General features: G+C 41.6%; 2 protein-coding genes across 7 annotated transcripts in view; one reads left to right on the forward strand and one right to left on the reverse strand.

The window, feature by feature from the left end:
* Positions 1 to 21,452, reverse strand: part of LOC133638417 (integral membrane protein DGCR2/IDD-like) — a 27,115-nt gene extending 5,663 nt beyond the window's left edge. Inside the window, exons 1-8 of the mRNA XM_062030987.1 lie at positions 21,045 to 21,452; positions 9,552 to 9,674; positions 6,328 to 6,414; positions 6,039 to 6,249; positions 4,600 to 4,676; positions 4,348 to 4,530; positions 4,052 to 4,255; positions 1,620 to 1,772 (exon numbers count right to left, since the gene is read on the reverse strand). Coding sequence (XP_061886971.1) covers positions 1,620 to 1,772; positions 4,052 to 4,255; positions 4,348 to 4,530; positions 4,600 to 4,676; positions 6,039 to 6,249; positions 6,328 to 6,414; positions 9,552 to 9,674; positions 21,045 to 21,126 — 1,120 coding nt within the window. The 5' untranslated portion in view covers positions 21,127 to 21,452. The remainder of the gene's footprint in view (positions 1 to 1,619; positions 1,773 to 4,051; positions 4,256 to 4,347; positions 4,531 to 4,599; positions 4,677 to 6,038; positions 6,250 to 6,327; positions 6,415 to 9,551; positions 9,675 to 21,044) is intronic.
* Positions 1 to 21,805, forward strand: part of LOC133638419 (uncharacterized) — a 72,689-nt gene that overhangs the window by 21,560 nt on the left and 29,324 nt on the right. For 5 of the 6 annotated variants that reach the window (XM_062030991.1, XM_062030994.1, XM_062030989.1 and 2 more), the window contains one exon: positions 12,873 to 12,957. The gene's annotated coding sequence lies outside the window, so the exon portion shown is untranslated. Of the gene's footprint in view, positions 1 to 7,939; positions 7,992 to 12,872; positions 12,958 to 21,805 lie in introns of those variants that run through there. The other variant, XM_062030992.1, reaches the window with a different exon arrangement.

The following is a 21,805-nucleotide window of genomic DNA, read 5'->3' on the forward strand; positions in this document are numbered from 1 at the left end:
CAAGGACGGGAGTGGAAGAAGTGTCAAAAGATGGAGCTAACTGTTTTAATGACATTCAGACTTTACTTCAATCAATAATGGAGCAGCATCTCCTCATCCGGACACAACAACACCGGAAATGTGTCCCGCGAAAGACCGTCTGACTGGAACTCTCTAATAACTAAAGTTCCTTGGGTGAATAACGTAAACTCACTACAACGGTATGTTTTAGTGCTTTCATGGCGAGTTTACTGACAGATATAAGTTAGAACTTTACACTACTTTATATTAGAAATGGCAACAGCAGAGGATGAATGTCACATAACAAGAAGATAGAGAAAAAGAAGAAGCGTAGGGTGTGAATGAATGATGGGTTCCCACTTCTCTGTGAGCGCTTTGAGTATCTAACAATAGAAAAGCGCGATAAAATTTTTTTTTTTTTAAATCTTATCGACTACGGCATCGGCACAGGCGGACGCGCGCAATTTTTAGGATTTATGCAGATCCCAAATACAGATCAGCAGGTACCAGAAGGTAAGAAAAGTTGCTTTTGCATAATATTGCGAAACAAAACAGCAGATAATATGTCTTACCTTATACACACCATAATAATACTCCTATATTGAAGCACATCAAGCGGTGCGGCTTCATAGCTTACCAAAGTCATACTAAAACATTTTGATAGATTTTTGAGCGCCGTGTGCAATGTTCTATATTTTCAATGGAACATATAAAATGTTGGTGTTGTTTACTTGAGTCATATTGCTACCATAGTGCAATCAACACATATCTCTTATGTGTGACTGCCATCTACTGGTCACACTTATCATTACACCATGTACCAAATAAAATTGCTTGGAGGTCGGTAAGCAAAATCTGAGGAATTCCGTACGTCAGGCGCACCGGGTTATAAGGCGCACTGTCGATTTTTAAGGAAAACATTTTTTTATTTAAATGCGCCTTATACTCCAGAAAATACGGTAAGTGGTCCATAACACATTATTTTCCCAAACAAATGTTCCTTCTCTTTACAATGACAGCAGTTCACTCACATTTATGTCCAAATCTGCGATATCTTGCGTTTCACAGCAGATTTTGTTACATTGACCAATTCTGTGACTTCGCCACTGTTGCGTGAATGCCGAAATCATATGCCTTATATTTTTGTTGAGTTTAAGGATTTTTGATTAAGCATACTATCGCTGTGTCAAATAATAAGTAGCAAACATGATAAGATCCCAAACTTCTAGTAGACATGCTTTTTTTCACTCATTTTGGTCCTTGTCTGTTCCACCGTTACAAGTTTTGGAATGTGAAGTGAAGTGAATTATATTTACCGGTATATAGCGCTTTTTCTCTAGTGACTCAAAGCGCTTTACATAGTGAAACCCAATATCTAAGTTACATTTAAACCAGTGTGGGTGGCACTGGGAGGAGGTGGGTAAAGTGTCTTAGCTTCTGGTGGTCGCTTTTGAAGTTCAAAGTTATAAATAAAAAAAACTTCCGTCCTCATGGACTTGATACTCCTGCCGATCCACCCCCTCGCTTGATTAGCCTGCCCACCACTGAGGACAGCTTTGTGGAAAAGCAGGCTTTGCTACACATCTTGAAAATAATAAAAGAGAAGTCTTGATGCTCACAGTTTCCTCCGATGAGCGTTTCGATGCGTTCTCGCCGCCGCTGTCTCAGCCTGTGCACCATGAAGAGAAGCAGTGAGAGGATGAGGAAGGACGAGATGCAGCTGACGATCAGTCTCATCCCGCTTGCCATGGAGTCAAACAGACTGTTTCCATCTGAAATACAACAAGTCACATGGTACTAGAGGTGGGGAAAATGATCCATTCTCTGAGGCATTACGATTAGAACATGTTTACGCATGTTAAATAAAGTTAATAGACGGTTCTAAAGTGTGGCAATATTGTCAATGTTTTATAAACAGTGGCTCTAGGTTTGGTTCTATCTCACCACAGGAGAACCATAAGCTGACATTCTTTACCTGTTATGTGTTAGCTGGGTAAGCGCGGACACACACGGAGGAGGGAGGCGGAGAGGACAAGTTCGGTTAGCTGCGGTGGCGCCCCTAGCCACCCCTGTAGTTTATGTGTGTGTGTGTATATATATATATATATACAGTGTTGGGTTAGTTACTGAAAACCAGTAACTAGTTACAGTTACTTTATTTCAAAAGTAACTCAGTTACTAACTCAGTTACTTACACCAAAAAGTAATGCGTTACTGTGAAAAGAAACTATTTAGTTACTTCTTTTCCCCCCCTTTTTTTAAGGCTCCCATTAATGCCCTTTTAGCCTTCATTTCAGTACTGTTATTGCACTGGAGAATAATACAATCTGTTGATCAACTTGACATGCATTTGCATCACTGAACTCAGAAAGCAATGTGCTCTACATACAACACACAAACAATGTGGTCTACATACAACACACAAAGACAAAGATATGTTTCAAAGGGCCAATTTATTTCAGGCCAGAACAAATTGACAAAAGTATTTTAAATAGCTGCAACATAATGGCACTTTAACTTTAAGTAGATAGGATCTTTGATCCAAGACACAACTTACATTTAACTAAAATGTTATTTTCTTTGTGCTCGACAAAAGAAAAGTATTGAGAATGTCTCCATGTTAAGAAACTCGACTTCTGGCTTCACCATGATGTCTTGTTAGTTGTTATGAGAGTAGCGTATGTGTGTGTGTGTGTGGCCCTTTAAGATATGACAGCATGTGAGGTGAGTGACGTCAGTGAGTGAGTGGGCGAGAGAGGTGAGTGACCGGCGACAGTGAGTGCGTGCAGGTGCTTTAGCTTGGTGGATGGCTGCGTCCAATAAAGTCACAAAGTTGCGACAAACCGCCGGCCTCGTCATTCACCCTCAGCTGTAAAGACCCACTTCCAGGTAAAGTGAAGGTTGTTAGCCCCGAAGTACATAGGCCCTGGAGGAACGTCTCCCCTGCGCCCCTCAACTACGGTCTGGGAGCCCCCCGCCCCCACCCGCACAAAGCACGCCTCTTCTCTGCATGCCTCTTCTTTTCCTTGTGACAAAACACACTCAGATCTTCTGTTTCTAGCCGATACTACATAAAAAATAACGTAAAATAATGCAGTAACGCATTATGTAGTAACGGTAACTGAGTTACTGAATATAAAAAATAACGCGTTAAATTACTAGTTACCGCCGAAAATAACGGCGTCACAAAGTAACAAAGTTAGTCCCACCACTGTATATATATAGCTGTGCGCAATACATTCGGAAGACGCAATACTGCATATGTCAGTAGCCAAAGGAAGAGCCTTGTTAAAGTTAAAGTACCACTGATAGTCACACACACGTACTAGGTGTGGTGAAATTACTCTCTGCATTTGACCCATCCTCCTTGCTCCACCCCTTGGGAGGTGAGGGGAGCAGTACGCAGCAGCGGTGGCCGCGCTCGGTAATCATTTTGGTGATTTAACCCCCAATTCCAACCCTTGATGCTGAGTGCCAAGCAGGGAGGTAATGGCTCCCATTTCTATAGTCTTTGGTATGACTCGGCCGGGGATTGAACTCACGACCTACCGATCTCAGGGCAGACACTCTAACCACTAGGCCACTGAGTAAGGAAGAGCCTTGTTAAAGTTAAAGTAACACTGATAGTCGCACACACACACTAGATGTGGTGAAATTATTCTCTGCATTTGACCAGTCCCCTTGTTCCACCCCCTGGGAGGTGAGGGGAGCAGTGAGCAGCAGCGGTGGCCGCGCTCGGGAATCATTTTGGTGATTTAACCCCCAACTCCAACCCTTGATGCGGAGTGCCAAGCAGGGAGGTAATGGCTCCCATTTTTATAGTCTTTGGTATGACTCGGCCGTGGTTTGAACTCACGACCTACCGATCTCAGGGCAGACACTCTAACCACAAGGCCACTGAGTAATACATTTACAATATATAATATACAATATAATAACAATATCATAATTATAGCTGTACTGTAAAAATAATCAATATATAATCGAACTGTGAGACGCCCAAAGATTCCCACCTCTACATACAACAGGTTATAACACTGAGTGGGGCTACCTGGATCCAGGCAGGTGAACTTGCAGCACTCTTTAGGGTCCTTGCGGAAGTGCTGGCACCCCTGCGGCCGCTCGCACAGCGCTGCCACGCACATCTCGGGCTCGCCGTCGTGACACGTGCAGCTCAGGCACGGGTCGTCGCCCTTGGGCGTGAAGTAGTAGCCCTCGTTCACCACGTTGTCTTTGATGTCCACGCAGGTTTGTCCTGCAGAGAATTGTCAAGCCAGGCAAGGAGTTTATGTTGTGTTTGTATTAACTGGGACATGGCGTCTATAAAATGTACTGGTGCGCACGTACTGCGCTTGCAGAGGAAGGGGAACTGCTTGTTGCAGTTCTCGGCGTGCCAGCTGTGCAGGCCTCGCTCGTTCATGCCTTTAAGCTGGAATCGCTGGAGCTGGGCGCAGAAGACGTTGTCCTGGCTGAGGGATGCTTCGCCCAAATTGGCGAGACCCTCGGGTGGCAGAAACACCTGCATGGGCCCTGCGCAGACACACACACCGGGTTTTATGGCGGCTTTGTCTTTATTGCATTCAAGAACAACTTTATTACCTTTATAAGCAACCTCCCAGCGGCCCTTCAGGGAGTGGTTCTGATTGGTGATCACATACTGGTATCCTACCCAGAACCTAAATGGTACAAGACACTTTTCACATTTCAATTTGTTTAACAGAACCAAAACCACTTTATCGAAAACATAAGGGGGTAACGGTACACAGAAATTTCGGTTCGGTACGTACCACGGTTTAGAGGTCACGGTTCGGTTCATTTTCGGTACAGTAAGAAAACAACAAAATATCAATTTTCTGGTTATTTATTTACCAAAATTTGTAAACAATGGCTTTATCCCTTTAACATTGTTTTAAAATAGCTGTGTGTGTGATGGATGTGAGCCACCACTAGGCTGATCAGTGCAACAGCAGGCAGTCATGAATGCGAAGCATAACAATGCATATACACACAGGGTCCATTGCCATTACCATTGCAGTCAACATATATAAAATAAAAACTAAATAAGATGAGGCTCAGAATTGGTTTCTTAACAAAACCTTTCTACATATAAAGTGCAACATTTCCACATATAAAGTGCAACATTAAACTGCTTCAAATTGTTGCTCAGATTAAATAAAATGACAAAACTTTTCCTCTATATACAAAAAGTGCAACATTAAACAGTTTCAAGTCAACTCAGCCTCAGATTAACTTTTCTTCCCCCCCCAGCCTTTAACCCTGGTGGTGACTTTCACTCAATATTCATGTTTTTTTCCAGAAAAATCAGTTTATCCACATTGTCTGCAGAAAGAGCAGACCGTCTTGCAGTTAAAATGTCTCCAGCTGTGGAAAATACCCTTTCACTGGGCACGGAGCTAGCAGGTATGGTGAGGTAGTGCCTGGCTAACTTGGCAGTAAGAGGATATATGGGCTCATTGTTCTTCCACCATAGAAGTGGGTCAATATCTAATTTTTAATGCAATATGGTCTTAAATCTGCTGCTATAAAAACACCAACGGCATTTGTTATTGCTTTAGACCTGCCTGACTCGCCGAGGAGAAGCTGCTTGAATGCGGTATTTGCACGACGCTCGTCTTTATCTTCGTTAAAGCGATGTTATCCATTGTTGTATCGCACCGCAAAGCCGAAATGTTCCCAAACGGGAGATCTTTACGAGGCAGGAGGGTCTTCCAGCTCTGGATTTTTGCATTTTGTAGTAGCCCGGTCATTGCTAGCATGCCGTGTGTTGTGCCTCAGTGTGCATTGTTTACACAACGTGCGATGCGCTACTTAATATGTCCGTGTGGAAACTCGTTCGGTGCACCTCCGTTCCGAACCGGACCCCCGTACCGAAACGGTTCAATACAAATACACGTACCGTTACACCCTTATGAAAACGTCATAGTTACAAGTTGTAGTGTCAAAATGTTTGTGGTAGAGTGGCCACTAGAAGTCCCCTCGCAGAGTCCAAACAAAAGACTATACTGTAAGGAACTCACTTGCACTGGTCTCTGCGCTCGCACTCTTGGTCTTCAAAGTCCACCTCGATCTTCAGGATGAACTGCAGCTCCTCGTCGGTGACAAAGGTGGCCAGCGAGCCGTTGACTTTCTGACACGTGTCCACGGCCTGCCAGTAGTCCTCGCTGCGCTGGTACACTTTGTAGCAGCTCGCCGTCTTCTCGTAGTGGTGCCACCCGCTGGGGCATTTCTCTGGTGGAAGCAAAAAGACGTGTGGATTGTACACTTCTGGAATTCAAGTGACCACTATCGCGGGAAAAGGAAACGTACTGTTGAAGCGCACAGGCTGAGCCACGCCCATGACGTCATCATCCTGGTCATAACCTTGGCCGAAACGAAACCGTTCTTCCTTTATTGCTGAGAAATATCACAGAAAGCACAAATGTATCTTTGTTTATGTATGGATACATATTTTCAAAGCAAAGTCTGTTATGCACCTTAGGGCAGTGGTTCTCAACCTTTTTTCAGTGATGTACCCCCTGTAAACATTTTTTTAATTCAAGTACCCCCTAATCAGAGCAAAGTATTTTTGGTTGAAAAAAAGAGATAAAGAAGTAAAATACAGCACTATGTCATCAGTTTCTGATTCATTAAATTGTATAACAGTGCAAAATATTGCTCATTTGTTGTGGTCTTGCTTGAACTATTTGGAAAAAAGATATAAAAATAACTAAAAACTTGTTGAAAAATAAACAAGTGATTCAATTATAAATAAAGATTTCTACACATAGAAGTAATCATCAACTTAAAGTGCCCTCTTTGAGGATTGTAATAGAGATCCATCTGAAATAATGAACTTAATTCTAAACATTTCTTCACATAAAAATAAATCTTTAACATCAATATTTATGGAACATGTCCACCAAAAATCTAGCTGTCAACACTGAATATTGCATTGTTGCATTTCTTTTCACAGTTCTTTTTGACAGACATTTTTAAAAAATCTCACGTACCCCTTGGCATACCTTTAAGTACCCCCAGGGGTACGCGTACCCCCATTTGAGAACCACTGCCTTAGGGGACCAAACATCTACATTCTGCTTAATTAATTGTTTTGATTCACGATTAATTGGTCAGTTTTAAGACCAATTGTATGTAATGTTTTTCCATCTATTTTTTCACTCTGTATTAGTAACACTGGCGGTAAGATTTGGTTTTGAAAAAAATTAACATTGTAGAAAAAGTTGTATTGGTATCGAATCAGGTTTTGACAACAAATAAATACAAACATTGAAAAAATACAATATTTTTGGTGGATATTTGTTTTAATCATGACATGTTTTCGATGCCAATAATCATAGTTTTGTACACTTTTGTTTCAAAGGTTTATATTTTGAATCTTTTTTTTTTTTTTTTTTAAGGTTTAGTTTCAGTTTCACTTTTTATTTTATTTTTTTTATTTTTTTTACGGTTTCAAAATAATGGTTTAAAGTGGTTTAATCTGTCTTGGCCTGTCCACTCGGGCAAATCATATTGTAGATGTAGATACCCATATCTGCTGTACATAAGTGTTGGATACTTCTCGTTACCTCATTTGTATATGACTTTATTAAATGTTTGGTTAGAATTTTAAGTAATATAGAAATGTATCACAGCTGTTTATTTTATGGAAGAATTTAGTTAATCAGAAAACTGGAACCAATTGTTTGAAAAAAGTATTATTTTTGAATCAAGAATAGTGTCATGATCCGTTCGTTGCCCGGGTCATGTCTTGATTTATGTTTGATAGTTTTTTTTCCCTATGTTTTAGTCTGTTTCTGTTCTTTACCCTCTTTCCTTTCGTTGACTTTTGGTTGCCATGAAAACTAATTCTCCACACCTGCCCTTGTTTAGTAATTAGTGTTCCCACCATCTGTTTTGCCGAATCACTTCACTTTATAATTTGGTTTCTCTCAGCCGCAAGTCACTGGATCAAAGTACGCTCTATGAGTCAGGTACGTTGTTTATGTTTTCATAACGCCTAAGTTTTGCTTCCTGTGCGCCCCCGAGCACATGTTTTTGCCTAATCTATGGCATAAAGGAATCGCACGCTGCTCTTGGTGCTTCTTGTCCTTCTCTGCATCGTAAGAACACCACCATCGCAGCAATGTGACCCGAATCGGTCTGAAACATTTCTGAATCAAATCGTTACCCTCAAGAATTTAATTGAATCGTGCGGTGCCCAAATATTCACAGCCTTAGCAACTCCATTTTAATGAGGCTTCAATGGCTTAAGACAGGCCTGGACAATCATTTTGCCTCGGGGGGCCAAATTTAGAGAGAAAAATGTGTCTGGGGGACGGTATATCTATTTTTCGGAACACTAATACAAAACCTCACAATAATGTCTGATTTAAGGTTAAAAACGTTATGACAAACCGCCTTAAACGGAATGGAATTTTAAAAAATTTTACTGAATGAGACACCCAGAATGTACATCAAAATAAAGAATGTGGGATTTACAATATTAATAACTATGAACAATAAAACACTGAATATTGACAACATAGGAACGTCACACCCCCTCTCCATCGACATATTTTACAATCAAGCAAAACGCAACAAAAATGCAACAAACACAGCGAAATATGAACGCAAAGGGTAAATCTGATATATCACTAAGCTTTAGAACTTTGTTGTAAAAATCTCCTTCCGCGTCTGTCCCTGACACCCGGATTTCAGGCTGGTTGCTCTGGAAACGCTCTGTGAAAACACTCCCTCCCCACACTGCTTGGTGCCTCGTCTGACCTGCTGTGACTTAGATTACCACAGTAACTAGTATATCATGCAAAAGCGCAGATTCCAACCATTGAAATACATTGTATAGTTCAAGACTTACGGTCATTTGAAAACATCACCGCACATCATAATGGCAGCTACAGTTTTGATCTTAAAGATCTAAAAAAATTATTTGGGAATGTCCAACGGGCCAGATTGAAAAGCTTTTACTGCATAATAACCCTTAAATTTGCCCAGGTCTGGTTTAAGGGCATTTTGGCATGTGGAACTACAATTGATGAGAGCATAATGTCATGACTCATAAAAACAGACTAGCAAGAGCTTGTCCCTGCGTCAAGGGTGACCTTTGGCTGACGTTTGGTCTTGTTTGCCCAGATGAAGACATGACTGGCACACATAAATATGCAAGATATGGGGAAAAAAAACATCCAGTACAGTCAGCAGATCTGCTTCCGACTGGCCGGAGATTGAATGTGTGTATGTTGTCGTGCACTGTTAGCATGCACAACTACTGCTGTACAAAGGTCACATGCTGCTCTCAATCCTGTCAATAATTCCCATTATGTGGACAGATATCTGGGGATAAGGACTCTCTGGATTACAGAGGGGGAAAACAATAGGATTTCAGTCAAAGGTTTTGCACCGATTCATCACTCCATGTCAAAGAGATCAACAAACAGACAGACACGTGCGGCCATTTAAGCCGCGCCTCCAGCTGCCATCTGATACATAGCAGCTACCAGACACCTCATGTTGGGAGAAGAGGAAGTACTCACGGGGGCAGTCCATCTCGTCGCTCTGGTCCTCACACGCCGTCCAGCCGTCACACTGCCACGACATGGGGATACACTGCATCTTCCCGCTGCGGCAGGCAAACTGCCCGGGACTGCAGCGTTGCTCTGAAACCACAAAAACGCACCTTGAGCTGCATAAGAGGTTGGAAATGCCACACTTGCAAAGCAGCAAAACAGAACACATGGCACTTCATTGGAATCAAAGATCGACCGATTATTGGTGCCGATTTTTGGCATTTTGACATTTTATCGGTATCAGCCGATATTTTTTTTATACAACTACAACAGAAATACATTAGCAAATACATTATATACACAAATGATACCATCCATCCATCCATTTTCTTCCGCTTATCCGAGGTCGGGTCGCGGGTGCAGCAGCCTAAGCAGAGAAGTCCAGACTTCCCTCTCCCCAGCCACTTCGTCCAGCTCCTCCCGGGGGATCCCGAGGCGTTCCCAGGCCAGCCGGGAGACATAGTCTTTCCAACGTGTCCTGGGTCTTCCCCTTGGCCTCCTGTCGGTCGGACGTGCCCCAAACACCTCCCTAGGGAGGCGCTCGGGTGGCATCCTGACTAGATGCCCGAACCACCTCATCTGGCTCCTCTCGATGTGGAGGAGCAGCAGCTTTACTTTGAGCCCCTACCGGATGACAGAGCTTCTCACCCTATCTCTAAGGGAGAGACCCGCCACCCGGCGGAGGAAACTCATTTCGGCCACTTGTACCCGTGATCTTGTCCTTTCGGTCTTACCCCAAAGCTTATGACCATCGGTGAGGATGGGAACGTAGATCGACCGGTAAATTGAGAGCTTTGCCTTCCGGCTCAGCTCCTTCTTCACCACAACGGATCGATACAGCGTCCGCATTACTGAAGACGCCGCACCGATCCGTCTGTCAATCTCACGATCCACTCTTTCCCCACTAGTGAACAAGACTCCTAGGTACTTGAACTCCTCCACTTGGGGCAAGATCTCCTCCCCAACCTTTTCCTGGGCGAGAACCATGGATTCAGACTTGGAGGTGCTGATTACCATCCAAGTCGCTTCACACTCTGCTGCGAACCGATCCAGTGAAAGCTGAAGATCCTGGCCAGTTGAAGCCACCAGGACCACACCATCTGCAAAAAGCAGAGACCTAATCCTGCAGCCACCAAATCGGATCCCCTCAACGCCCTGACTGCGCCTAGAAATTCTGTCCATGAAAGTAGAATCAGTGACAAAGGGCAGCCTTAGCGGAGTCCAACCCTCACTGGAAACGGGTCCGACTTACTGCCGGCAATGCGAACCAAGCTCTGACACTGATTATACAGGGAGCTAAATACCAGTATTTAGTAATGTTAAAATAAAAACATTGTGATAAGTAGAGAGTAAGTTAGTAGTAACAACCAGTACCCCCCCTAACAGGAACTTGTCAAAACTTCCATTTTTTTGCCGGAATTTTCAGTTTTTGTCCTTCTTTCCTTCTTCCACCCATTTTGTGTGTTTTGGCTACCGCAGCGATCGCACGACAAGCCTGCTTCCAAAACACTAGCAGCGTACATGGGCTCATGAAACGGAGCGCAGCGAGAAAGCCTGCTCAGTGGCCTTGTGGTTAGAGTGTCCGCCCTGAGATCGGTAGGTCGTGAGTTCAAACCCTGGCCGAGTCATACCAAAGACTATAAAAATGGGACCCGTTACCTCCCTGCTTGGCACTCAGCATCAAGGGTTGGAATTGGGGGTTAAATCACCAAAATGATTCCCTCACCTCCCAGGGGGTGGAACAAGGGGATGGGTCAAATGCAGAGGGTAATTTCACCACACCTAGTGTGGGTGTGACTAACAGTGGTACTTTAACTTTTTATGTTCTGTGGTTTTATCAATCGACAGAGACAGATGGACACAAGATGACAAAACATATGTGCGAACAATTCACACTTTGAGTAAATTTACAAATAGGAGACTTGTAAAATGTGCAAAAGAGAGCAGGCAACAGCTCATTTCTGGGTTAGGCTACTTGAAGGATCCCAGAATTAGTTTTATTTAAATGTTTACCATATTTAAAAATCCTATTTCATATCAATCATAACATTTAGAAATCCTTGATGTACATCGTGTTGCAAATTAAAAACAGGAAGTGAACATGTGTGTTGGTAATTGCTATGAAATGGAAAAGGGGTAGGATTAAATAAGCTTTGGGTTTTCTTACTCCCTTATGGACATGTTGTAAAAAAAAAGTAAAATATGTGATGTATCTGGATACATGTTTCAAAATAATGGCTAATGGCTAGTTCATATTGTAAGTACACATCCAAGGCACCGAACTTGCTCGTCAAAGAAACCCGGTCATGATTCCCGAAGCGCTCACTTTGTATGACACACACCAACGCATCAGCTGGTCCTGTTACATGCTTAGTTTCCTGTTTGGAAGCATGACACACACACACACACACACACAAATCACCATCACAAATTTGGGAGCAGTGATATGGAAACTCGTAATGCAAGAACACCTCGGTGGTGCCAAAAGGCGCTCACGGGGTGCGGTAAGAGAGCACGAGCGCCACCGCATCTCAGCTAACGCTAAGTGGATTGAGCCGCATTACCAACGCGCCGTCAGTCTGTCGGGGGACTGAGGCCATTACTTTGACAGGGTATGAGTCACATTGAAATGGAGAACACAGAGGACCATCAAGTGAGCAATGTTAGCGCTTGAAAGCTTTTTAAAGATGTTAAATTAATCTTGTTAAAGCCACCTGCATTTACTGCATAATAACCCTGTAAAATGAAGGTGCTTCTATGATCTTTAACACATTTGATATTGAGTTTGTTAATTTATTGGATGCACTGATTTAGGAGCGACCTATAGAACAAGACCTCTTTCCACATTTTGGCAACAAGCTAAAAAGAATGGCTCCCCGAGCTACATTAATCTCACAGAGAGGTTATTTTTCTCTACAAGCCTTGGATTTTGTGGCCTTAAGTGTACAGATGAGTGAACACTGGATGCCACAGGATAGGAGAAGTGAGACTCTGCATCTCTTACATAACGGACAGGAAAATAAAACCAGGGAGTGACGATAGCACTACTTTAGCGTGCCTTTAATTTAATTTAATTTTTTTACAGCATCAGCAACTTCACTTCAGTGGGTTATTGTACTGAATGTGGTCATCGAAGGATTAATGTTTAAACTTTTCCTGCATCATCACATAACTTTTCCAGTTTAGCCCATGCTATCTGAGCACAGGACAAACAAAGCATGCTTTTTCTCAAGTGTCTTCCTCCCAAAACCTGCGGATGTCCTACAATGTTGTTCCTCTTCTTTACAGGTTGCACTGCTATGACGCCGAGCCAACAAAGTAGCAAACGCCATCCAAGTCTACGCATCCCCCGGGGAAACGCAACTCACTTTAGGTTTGTCATTACAAACTGAATTGTGTTGAATTGAACCGTACTTCTAATATTATTGTGGGGAAAAACCCTGGGCTCGGGAACACCAAGAAACCCCATTAGCAAGGAAACTTCCTACCAAAGACTTAAGTGGAGCTAATGCTGTAATCTGCAGAGGGGGGTTGTGTCTTAGCTCTCTAAATGTTCTCTGTAAAGTCTTACATGGCTCTATCTCTGCCCTCTGGCACTGTCTCGCTTCATCTTTCTTTGCTTAACGTGCACTTCTACCTCTGCAACAAACCAAGACGGCACCACATGACTAACGATCTGAGGTTTGCGGAAAATAGCCATCATAGGTCTTTTTTTTCTTTTCTTTATTTGCAAACCACAGTTCATCTGATCTGCATGTGTTGTATCATGGGAAGAAGCCGAGACAGGCACAGGACACAACAAGTCAAAACTAGTAAATCTCATACTGTAAAATAGGCGCTTGGTTGTCTTCACCGAACTGTCCACACAAAGTCAAAAGCATACAATTGGCCAAAATGTCATTGCATAGTAGGAATTAAGGCATCTACATCAAAACAGGTCCTTATGATGCACTTAGTTTGCAAAATAGAGTCATGCAATTTGTTTTAACTAATTTGAATAAGAAAAATACATTTGAGGCCGATATTTGATAAGTCAATTAACCGACGATAAATGAAAATTTAAGTCGGTAAGTTTTCCAGCGTTGATAAATAGCCATGAGCATGCTTTGAGAGCATTAACGCTTTTCATTGCTTTTAGCGGCTACGCACCTTTGTACCACATGGTAATGAAAAGGAGGTGGGTGTATTAGCTTGTCCCTATTAAGTGCCTTTGACTCTTTGTGCACTGACGTGGGGCCGCTGGCCGGCTAGCATCACACAGCGCGACTAGTTTAGTTAACACGTAGCAGCTAACATGGACTAAATGATCACAAAACCAAATGCCACTGCACCAATGTGGCAATATTTCAGTTTAAACCTTTGGATCAAGATGAGCCTATCAACATGACGAACAAACCTGCATGCCCACTTGAAACACAACCACTCGACAGTCCACACTTACTTCGCGTTTGGTGAACAAGCTATTTCAGTCTAAACAAAATAGTGTGCGCTCACAGAAAGTGTGGTTAAATACATGGCCAAAGACACGCTGCCATTTAATACTGTTATAAAACTAACATTTTTAAAAGTGCTGTCATGTCATGTCAGTGGTCCTCACTCGGAATCTGCCAAACTTAATTTAGTTTTGCATATGACCTGTTAAAACAGCTTTTTCAACTGTTGTGTTTATATTGTTATTTTGCACTTTACTTTAAGAAGGTCCTAACTTAATTGTCAGTTAAGTAATGTACAACTCGACCTCTGCCAACATGTTCAATATTGAAGAGCAACAAATGTCATTACTTTATTTATTGTTATTGTTGTGTATATTTGAGGGCCCCACAATCCTCTCCTTAAGATATGTTTTTGCTTTTGGTTATCATTTCTATTCAAGTGCATTTTGTTAACGTATATTTTATTATTATTTGATTGTCTTATTTAACTTGGAGATTTTAACATTTTCATTCCAATTACACTTTTAAAATACATGACAAATACAATTTCATTGCATTTGAAAGGATATACATGCATTAATATTATGTATTATGTAGCTGAGATCAGGGTCGCGGGGGGCGCTGTAGTCTAAGGGAATAAGCGGTAGAAAATGGATGGATGGATGGATCAATACATCAATGGTTAATTTGGCAAGGCAATAAGATCGTTAATCTGCAATAATTTGTAGGTCAATGTATTGTCAAGCAGAATTTGTTATTGGCCCAGGCCTACATTGAACATGTCTTCGATTAAACCTCACCTTGAGTAGAGTACAACAAATTCAGTATAGTCCATAGCACATAGCTAGGGTCCAACATGCACAGGATCAGTCACTACGTTTCCATGCACTAAATTAGTCTTATTTTTCCAGTATTTCGTTTTTTTAAATATTTTTACACCTACACTACCGTTCAAAAGTTTGGGGTCACCCAAACAATTTTGTGGAATAGCCTTCATTTCTAAGAACAAGAGTAGACTGTTGTGTTTCAGATGAAAGTTCTCTTTTTCTGGCCATTTTGAGCGTTTAATTGACCCCACAAATGTGATGCTCCAGAAACTCAATCTGCTCAATGGAAGGTCAGTTTTGTAGCTTCTGTAACAAGCTAAACTGTTTTCAGATGTGTGAACATGATTGCACAAGGGTTTTCTAATCATCAATTAGCCTTCTGAGCCAATGAGCAAACACATTGTACCATTAGAACACTGGAGTGATAGTTGCTGGAAATGGGCCTCTATACACCTATGTAGATATTGCACCAAAAACCAGACATTTGCAGCTAGAATAGTATTTACCACATTAGCAATGTATAGAGTGTATTTCTTTAAAGTTAAGACTAGTTTAAAGTTATCTTCACTGAAAAGTACAGTGCTTTTCCTTCAAAAATAAGGACATTTCAATGTGACCCCAAACTTTTGAACGGTAGTGTACATGTGAAGTTCCAATGTCCATGCACACACTCTAATTCGACTATTGGTCATACGCCATGTGCCTCCCTTACACTGGTGAGGCGCTTATTTCTTTTTAGCGTGGTGAAATGTATTGGTTTTCCGGTTGACCGATGACGTACACCAAAACGAGGCATCTGCGGCTCCTCACAAGTCAACAGCCTAGCTCTGTTGTACTTGATGTCCGCTGTAATTTTGGCACAGATTACAAATATCTCTAATGGCTATGCTGATGTTAAATACTTTGTGAAGCATTCTCCTCTAAGATTACGGTTGTTGTCTATGTTTTTATTGAATGGTATCTGCTATTGCGTTACATCCCGCACGTTGAGACTGGTCCCCTCCGGCGGCACACACCCACTCGAGAGAGCTGGTTTTCAATTGCAAAATCCAGGTGTGTGACTTTTCAAAAACCGAACACGATTGGAATAAGGTGTTTCTATGGGTTGTAGGATGTCTACGGATGTTCTCATTCATCCAGGTTTTTGCATTCTCAGGGCATTCAATCGATCGCAGCTGGACTGTTTGGTTTGTCTTAGATGACGCTTTGCCTCTCATCCGAGTAGGCTTCATCAGTTCATGCTCATAGACTTAGATTGCTCAGATTGATTGAGACTTTTATTAGTAGATTGCACAGTACAGTACATATTCCGTACAATTGACCACTAAATGGTAACACCCGAATAAGTTTTTCAACTTGTTTTAGTCAGGGTCCACGTTAATCAATTCATGGTACAAATATATACTATCAGCATAATACAGTCATCACACAAGTTAATCATCAGAGTATATACATTTAATTATTTACAATCCGTGGGATGTGGAGTGGGTTGGGGCGGGGGGGTTAGGTTTGGTTAATATCAGCACTTCAGTCATCAACAATTATATTATCTGAGAAATGGGCATTGAAACAGTGTAGGTCTGACTTCGTAGGATATGTACAGCGAGCAGTGAACATAGTGAGCTCAGAAAGCATAAGAACAAGTATATACATTTGATTATTTACATTTGATTATTTACAATCCGGGGAGGTGGGATGTGGTGGGGGGAGGGTGTTAGTCTAGGGTTGTAGTTGCCCGGAGGTGTTCTTTTAGTGCGGTTTTGAAGGAGGGATCTAGTCTTAGACTTAGATTGCTCAGACCTAGTCTAGCAGCTGATACCAAAACTCCAAATATTTATACTCCAACACCAGGGGGGTATGCCTGGGCAAGGATCCTTCCTCTTGTAGTGAGAAAAACAACTGTTGTGATGCAAATGAGCAATCCTACGGTCAGCGCCAAAGACAGTCGTTGAAGTGTTATTTCCCCTTGTTAGCGTTGAGGTATTGTGTGGCAGAGCGATCGCTGTGGATCGCCCACTACCAGCCCAAAATAGTCAGAACCCACATTAGCATTCCATTCAGTTGTAAATAAATGGCATAAATAAGAATTTGTGGCCAGAATGTTTCTAAGTCTTATTTGTTGAAGGTTAAATTGCAGAGTCTTTTAGGAATGGATTAAAGGATGCTTATTTGGAGCCAAACTATTTGAGAAATCGGACTAATTTAGTGCACGGACATGTAGTGATGGAAACGAGTAGCAAAGGGGGTATCATACTCATGAAACGCTCAAGCATTCAGACACCAGTACAAATATAAACACTGACACTACCTTTTTTACATTACTCGCAACGCTAATCGGTTTAAAGCACTCCGAACGTAAACAGGAAATTTTGCTTGTGCTCATTTTGGAGGACAAACCAGCATGTGTTCAACCATAATCTGATTACACGCAACTGTAAATATCACAAGACCGGTCTAAAAAAATGTTTAAAAGTTCCGATTTGATGTGTTTGAACTGAATGCAGAGCACACTGGCATAAAGCAAAATATAACAATATTGATCTTCTATCATTTATTGAGGCTGTAGTTTGCTGTAGCGTAGAACTTCAATGAATCACACTGATGGGTGCTTTTTATATTGTGCCTTTCTTATGTAGCTAAGACAAATATTAGAAACTCCCATTAAAACTACAACTTCTATATCAGAAAATAATTTGATAGTGTCAAAGCTGCATAGTATACAACAAAGTGTGCAGATTTACCTAATGTTGTGATCAGGCAGTGTATATTTACATACAGTAGCCTTTATGTACTGTAGTTTATAACAGGGGTCCCCAACCTTTTCTGCTCCAGGGACCGGTTTAATGTAGGCATTATTTTCACTGACCGGCCTTCCACGGGTGGCAGATAAATATAGCAAATAAGTGCATGAAAAATGAATACATGAAAAAACTCACCATAACGTTCAATTGGTGGGAGCCCCTGGCCTTGTTCTTTTGCAAAAAAAACTCCCATAGACTTTTGGCTTTCACTCACTATCTAATGGGTGATACTTCACATTCAAGGAGAAGAGCATGGATATATAATAAAGCTCAAAATACTTGCTATTAGCTCCCATACAGTATATTTCTATGGATTTCTATTTCCATTCTCAAAGTTATGTATTCATATTTTGTGCAATACTTCATACGTAGATACACTGTTAGCTTTTTTTGGTCCAATTTTCCATGCCTAAGTACATCTGTTATTGCTAACTACTTGTGTAATAGGACTATGTGCACTTTAACTTACTAGGCCAAAGGAGATGTGTAACTTCTTCATTCAGCACAATTATTATATGCAAAATTTTTGCACTTCTCCACCTAGTGGTTAGAGTGTCCGCCCTGAGATCGGTAGGTTGGAGTTCAAATCCCAGCCGAGTCATACCAAAGACTATAAAAATGGGACCCATAACCTTCCTGCTTGGCACTCAGCAACATAGGGTTGGAGTTGGGGGTTAAATCACCAAAATGATTCCCGGGTGCGGCGCCGCTGCTGCCCACTGCTCCCCAAGGGGATGGGACAAATGCAGAGGACAAATTTCACCACATCTAGTGTGTGTGTGACAATCATTGATACTTTAATCTTAATCTTAATCTGCCGAATGCACTGTAACTACTATGGTCACTTTGTTCCTGATCTGCCCTGATCTTATATCATCAACCTGCCGCAGACTGCAGATGGAACCTAGCTTTTAGCTACGATTTGGCATCTTTACATTTATTATGTTTATTAATGTGCATTGTCCCATGTAACAAAGTAAATGGTAAATGCGTTATACTTGTAGGCAAGGCAAGGCAACTTTATTTGTATAGCGCTTTTCATACACAAGGCAGACTCAAAGTGCTTCACAGACAACAAAGTGAAATGAAAGAAAATAAAAGCAAAATTAAAATGAAAGATTTAGCTGAAAGCTAAGGTGAACATGAAAGTCTTCAGTCTAGTTTTAAAAGTAGTCAGAGTTGGGGAAAGTCTGACATCTTCAGGAAGTTTATTCCAGCTATTTGTTGCATAGTGACTGAATGATGCTCTCCCTTGATTTGAGTTTACTCTTGGAACCGCTAACAGATTGGTCTCAGAAGATCTTAGTGATCTAGAGGGCTTATATAGTGGGAGCATATCAGTAATATACTTCGGCCCTAGACCATGTAGTGATTTATATATATGTATAGCGCTTTTCTACCTTCAAGGTACTCAAAGCGCTTTGACACTATTTCCACGATCACACACACATTCACACACTGATGGCCGGAGCTGCCATGCAAGGCCCTAACCACGACCCATCAGTAGCAAGTGTGAAGTGTCTTGCTCAAGGACACAATGGACGTGACGAGGTTGGTAGTAGGTAGGGATTGAACCAGGAACCCTTAGTTTGCTGGCACAGCCACTCTCCCAACCGCCGTCCCCACAAAGATGTAACAAATATAGCAAATGGCAACTTCCTATCAGGAGTGTTATAATACATTTATGAACAAGCTTATTGGTGTGTCTGGTGGGACTGGTGAACGATAAGTAGGAGAAAAAAGCGGGCGGTTATAAATTATTTAATGCAGTGGTTCTTAACCTTGTTGGAGGTACCGAACCCCACCAGTTTCATATGCGCATTCACCGAACCCTTCTTTAGTGAAAAATAAAATGTTTTTTTTTTTCAAATTCAAGAAAAAGTTATGTTTTTTTTACTGGTGCACAAAATTAACCGTGCATGAACATCACCTTGTTCAAAGAACAAAACCAACACAGTGCATGAACTCACAACAAATTACACACCTTACACACATTACCATGAATTGATTAACGTGGACCTTGACTTAAACAAGTTGAAAAACCTATTCGGGTGTTACCATTTAGTGGTCAATTGTACGGAATATGTGCTGTACTGTGTAAACTGTACTGTTTCATATAATGTATTTTCTTCCTTTGCAATCTGCTAGTAAAAGTTTCAATCGATCAATCAAACAACCTGCAATTCAGATGGAAAATTAGAGGGAACATTGTTTGGGAGTATCCATAATACGCCGATAGGGAGAAGTTTTTATTTACACGATAAGTCGGATGTGTCTTTACCTCCTGAGGCCGACTCACCCCTAGGGTTCGATCGAACCCAGGTTAAGAACCACTGATTTAATGTCTCTGTGCGGCCCGGTAGCAAATGCGTCACGGACTGGTGACGGTCCCCGGACCAGTGGTTGGCTACCACTTTTTTGGGTTAAATACTGAGACTAAACCAGGAGTCAAATAAGATGCAAACTTTTTCAAGCAGGAGAATTATTCTACAAATCCCGTTTCCATATGAGTTGGGAAATTATGTTAGATATAAATATAAAACGGAATACAATGATTTGCAAATCCTTTTCAACCCATATTCAATTGAACGCACTACAAAGACAAGATATTTGATGTTCAAACTCATAAACTTTATTTTTTTTTTGCAAATAATAATTAACTTAGAATTTCATGGCTGCAACATGTGCCAAAGTAGTTGGGAAAGGACATGTTCACCACTGTGTTACATGGCCTTTCCTTTTAACAACACTCAGTAAACGATTGGGAACCTGTTCCCAATTTGCCTGTTCACCTGTGGGATGTTCCAAATAAGTGTTTAATGAGCATTCCTCAACTTTATCATTATTTATTGCCACCCTCCCAACTTCTTTGTCACGTGTTGCTGGCATCAAATTCTAAAGTTAATTAAAAAAAAGTTTATCAGTTTGAACATCAAATATGTTGTCTTTGTAGCATATTAAACTGAATATGGATTGAAAATGATTTGCTAATCATTGTATTCCGTTTATATTTACATCTAACACAATTTCCCAACTCATATGGAAACGGGGTTTGTACATGCTATTTCAGTTAGGTAAACACGCTGCAGAATGAGTAGAAGGTAAACAAGGCCAATGAACACACTTTACATGATAATCATTACTTAATAGCGTTCCAGCTTATTCAAATCAATAAAAAAAGCTGTGGTTAAAAGTGAACCACGGGGTGAATTTCCAAGAAAAGACTTTAGTTGACCGTGAACGAGAGGTTTGTTTAAATCTCCTAGGAGCTTCGGAGGCGACACAACAACGCCGACCAGCGAATGCGCAGCAGCGGATATAAAAAACACTCGAGCCCCCGGCTTGTATAGGCCGCTCTGCATGAGCCAAATGTGGTAATAAAACCCGTAATGCGTTTACCTGGCCGTGGTGGGTCCGCTAATGTGAGGCCAAAGAGCAGAGAGAAGAGGACGAAACTGCTGCGGTCAGCCTTTGGCAACATTTATCCTCCATTCATAGTCACTCCTTTATCCAGAAATGTAAAGCATATATACACAACAGAGGAGACGCGCCGCCGTCGACCTCTCGCAATTTATCCAATTAAACGCCCGCTTTCCCCCATCGTATCCACTCAAATAAAGACTATCGATGGAATGTAACGTTCAAAGGACATAGTACTGGGAGGGGGATTACGGGCGCTCAAGTCGGAGGAAGCTAACGTTAGCTCAACTGTTAACAGATCGCCGTCGTCCAGCGCTCATCCAAGATGGCCGTCTCTTCCCATCACAACAATCCCAAACATGCAACACATCGAGCGGCGGTGGGTCGGGGCGGAGTTCAAACCATTAAGAATACTTTGGACACACGCTGAGTTTAGGACGCCGGGAATACTTCCAAAAACATGCACTTGCGAGATACACTATATTGCAAAAAGTATTTGGACACCCATCCAAATGATGAAAATCAGGTGTATAAAATCAAGCACTTAGGCATGGAGACTGTTTCTACAAACATTTGTGAAAGAATGGGCCGCTCTCAGTCATTTCCAGCGTGGAACTGTCATAGGATGACACTATTTCCTCGTTCCTAAATATTCCAAAGTCAACTTTATTATAAGAAGAGTGAAGAGTTTGGGAACAACAGCAAGTCAGCTACGTAAACTGACAGAGGGGTCAGCGGAT

This window comes from Entelurus aequoreus, linkage group LG21, assembly GCF_033978785.1.
Source record: "Entelurus aequoreus isolate RoL-2023_Sb linkage group LG21, RoL_Eaeq_v1.1, whole genome shotgun sequence".
Classification (NCBI taxonomy): domain Eukaryota; kingdom Metazoa; phylum Chordata; class Actinopteri; order Syngnathiformes; family Syngnathidae; genus Entelurus; species Entelurus aequoreus.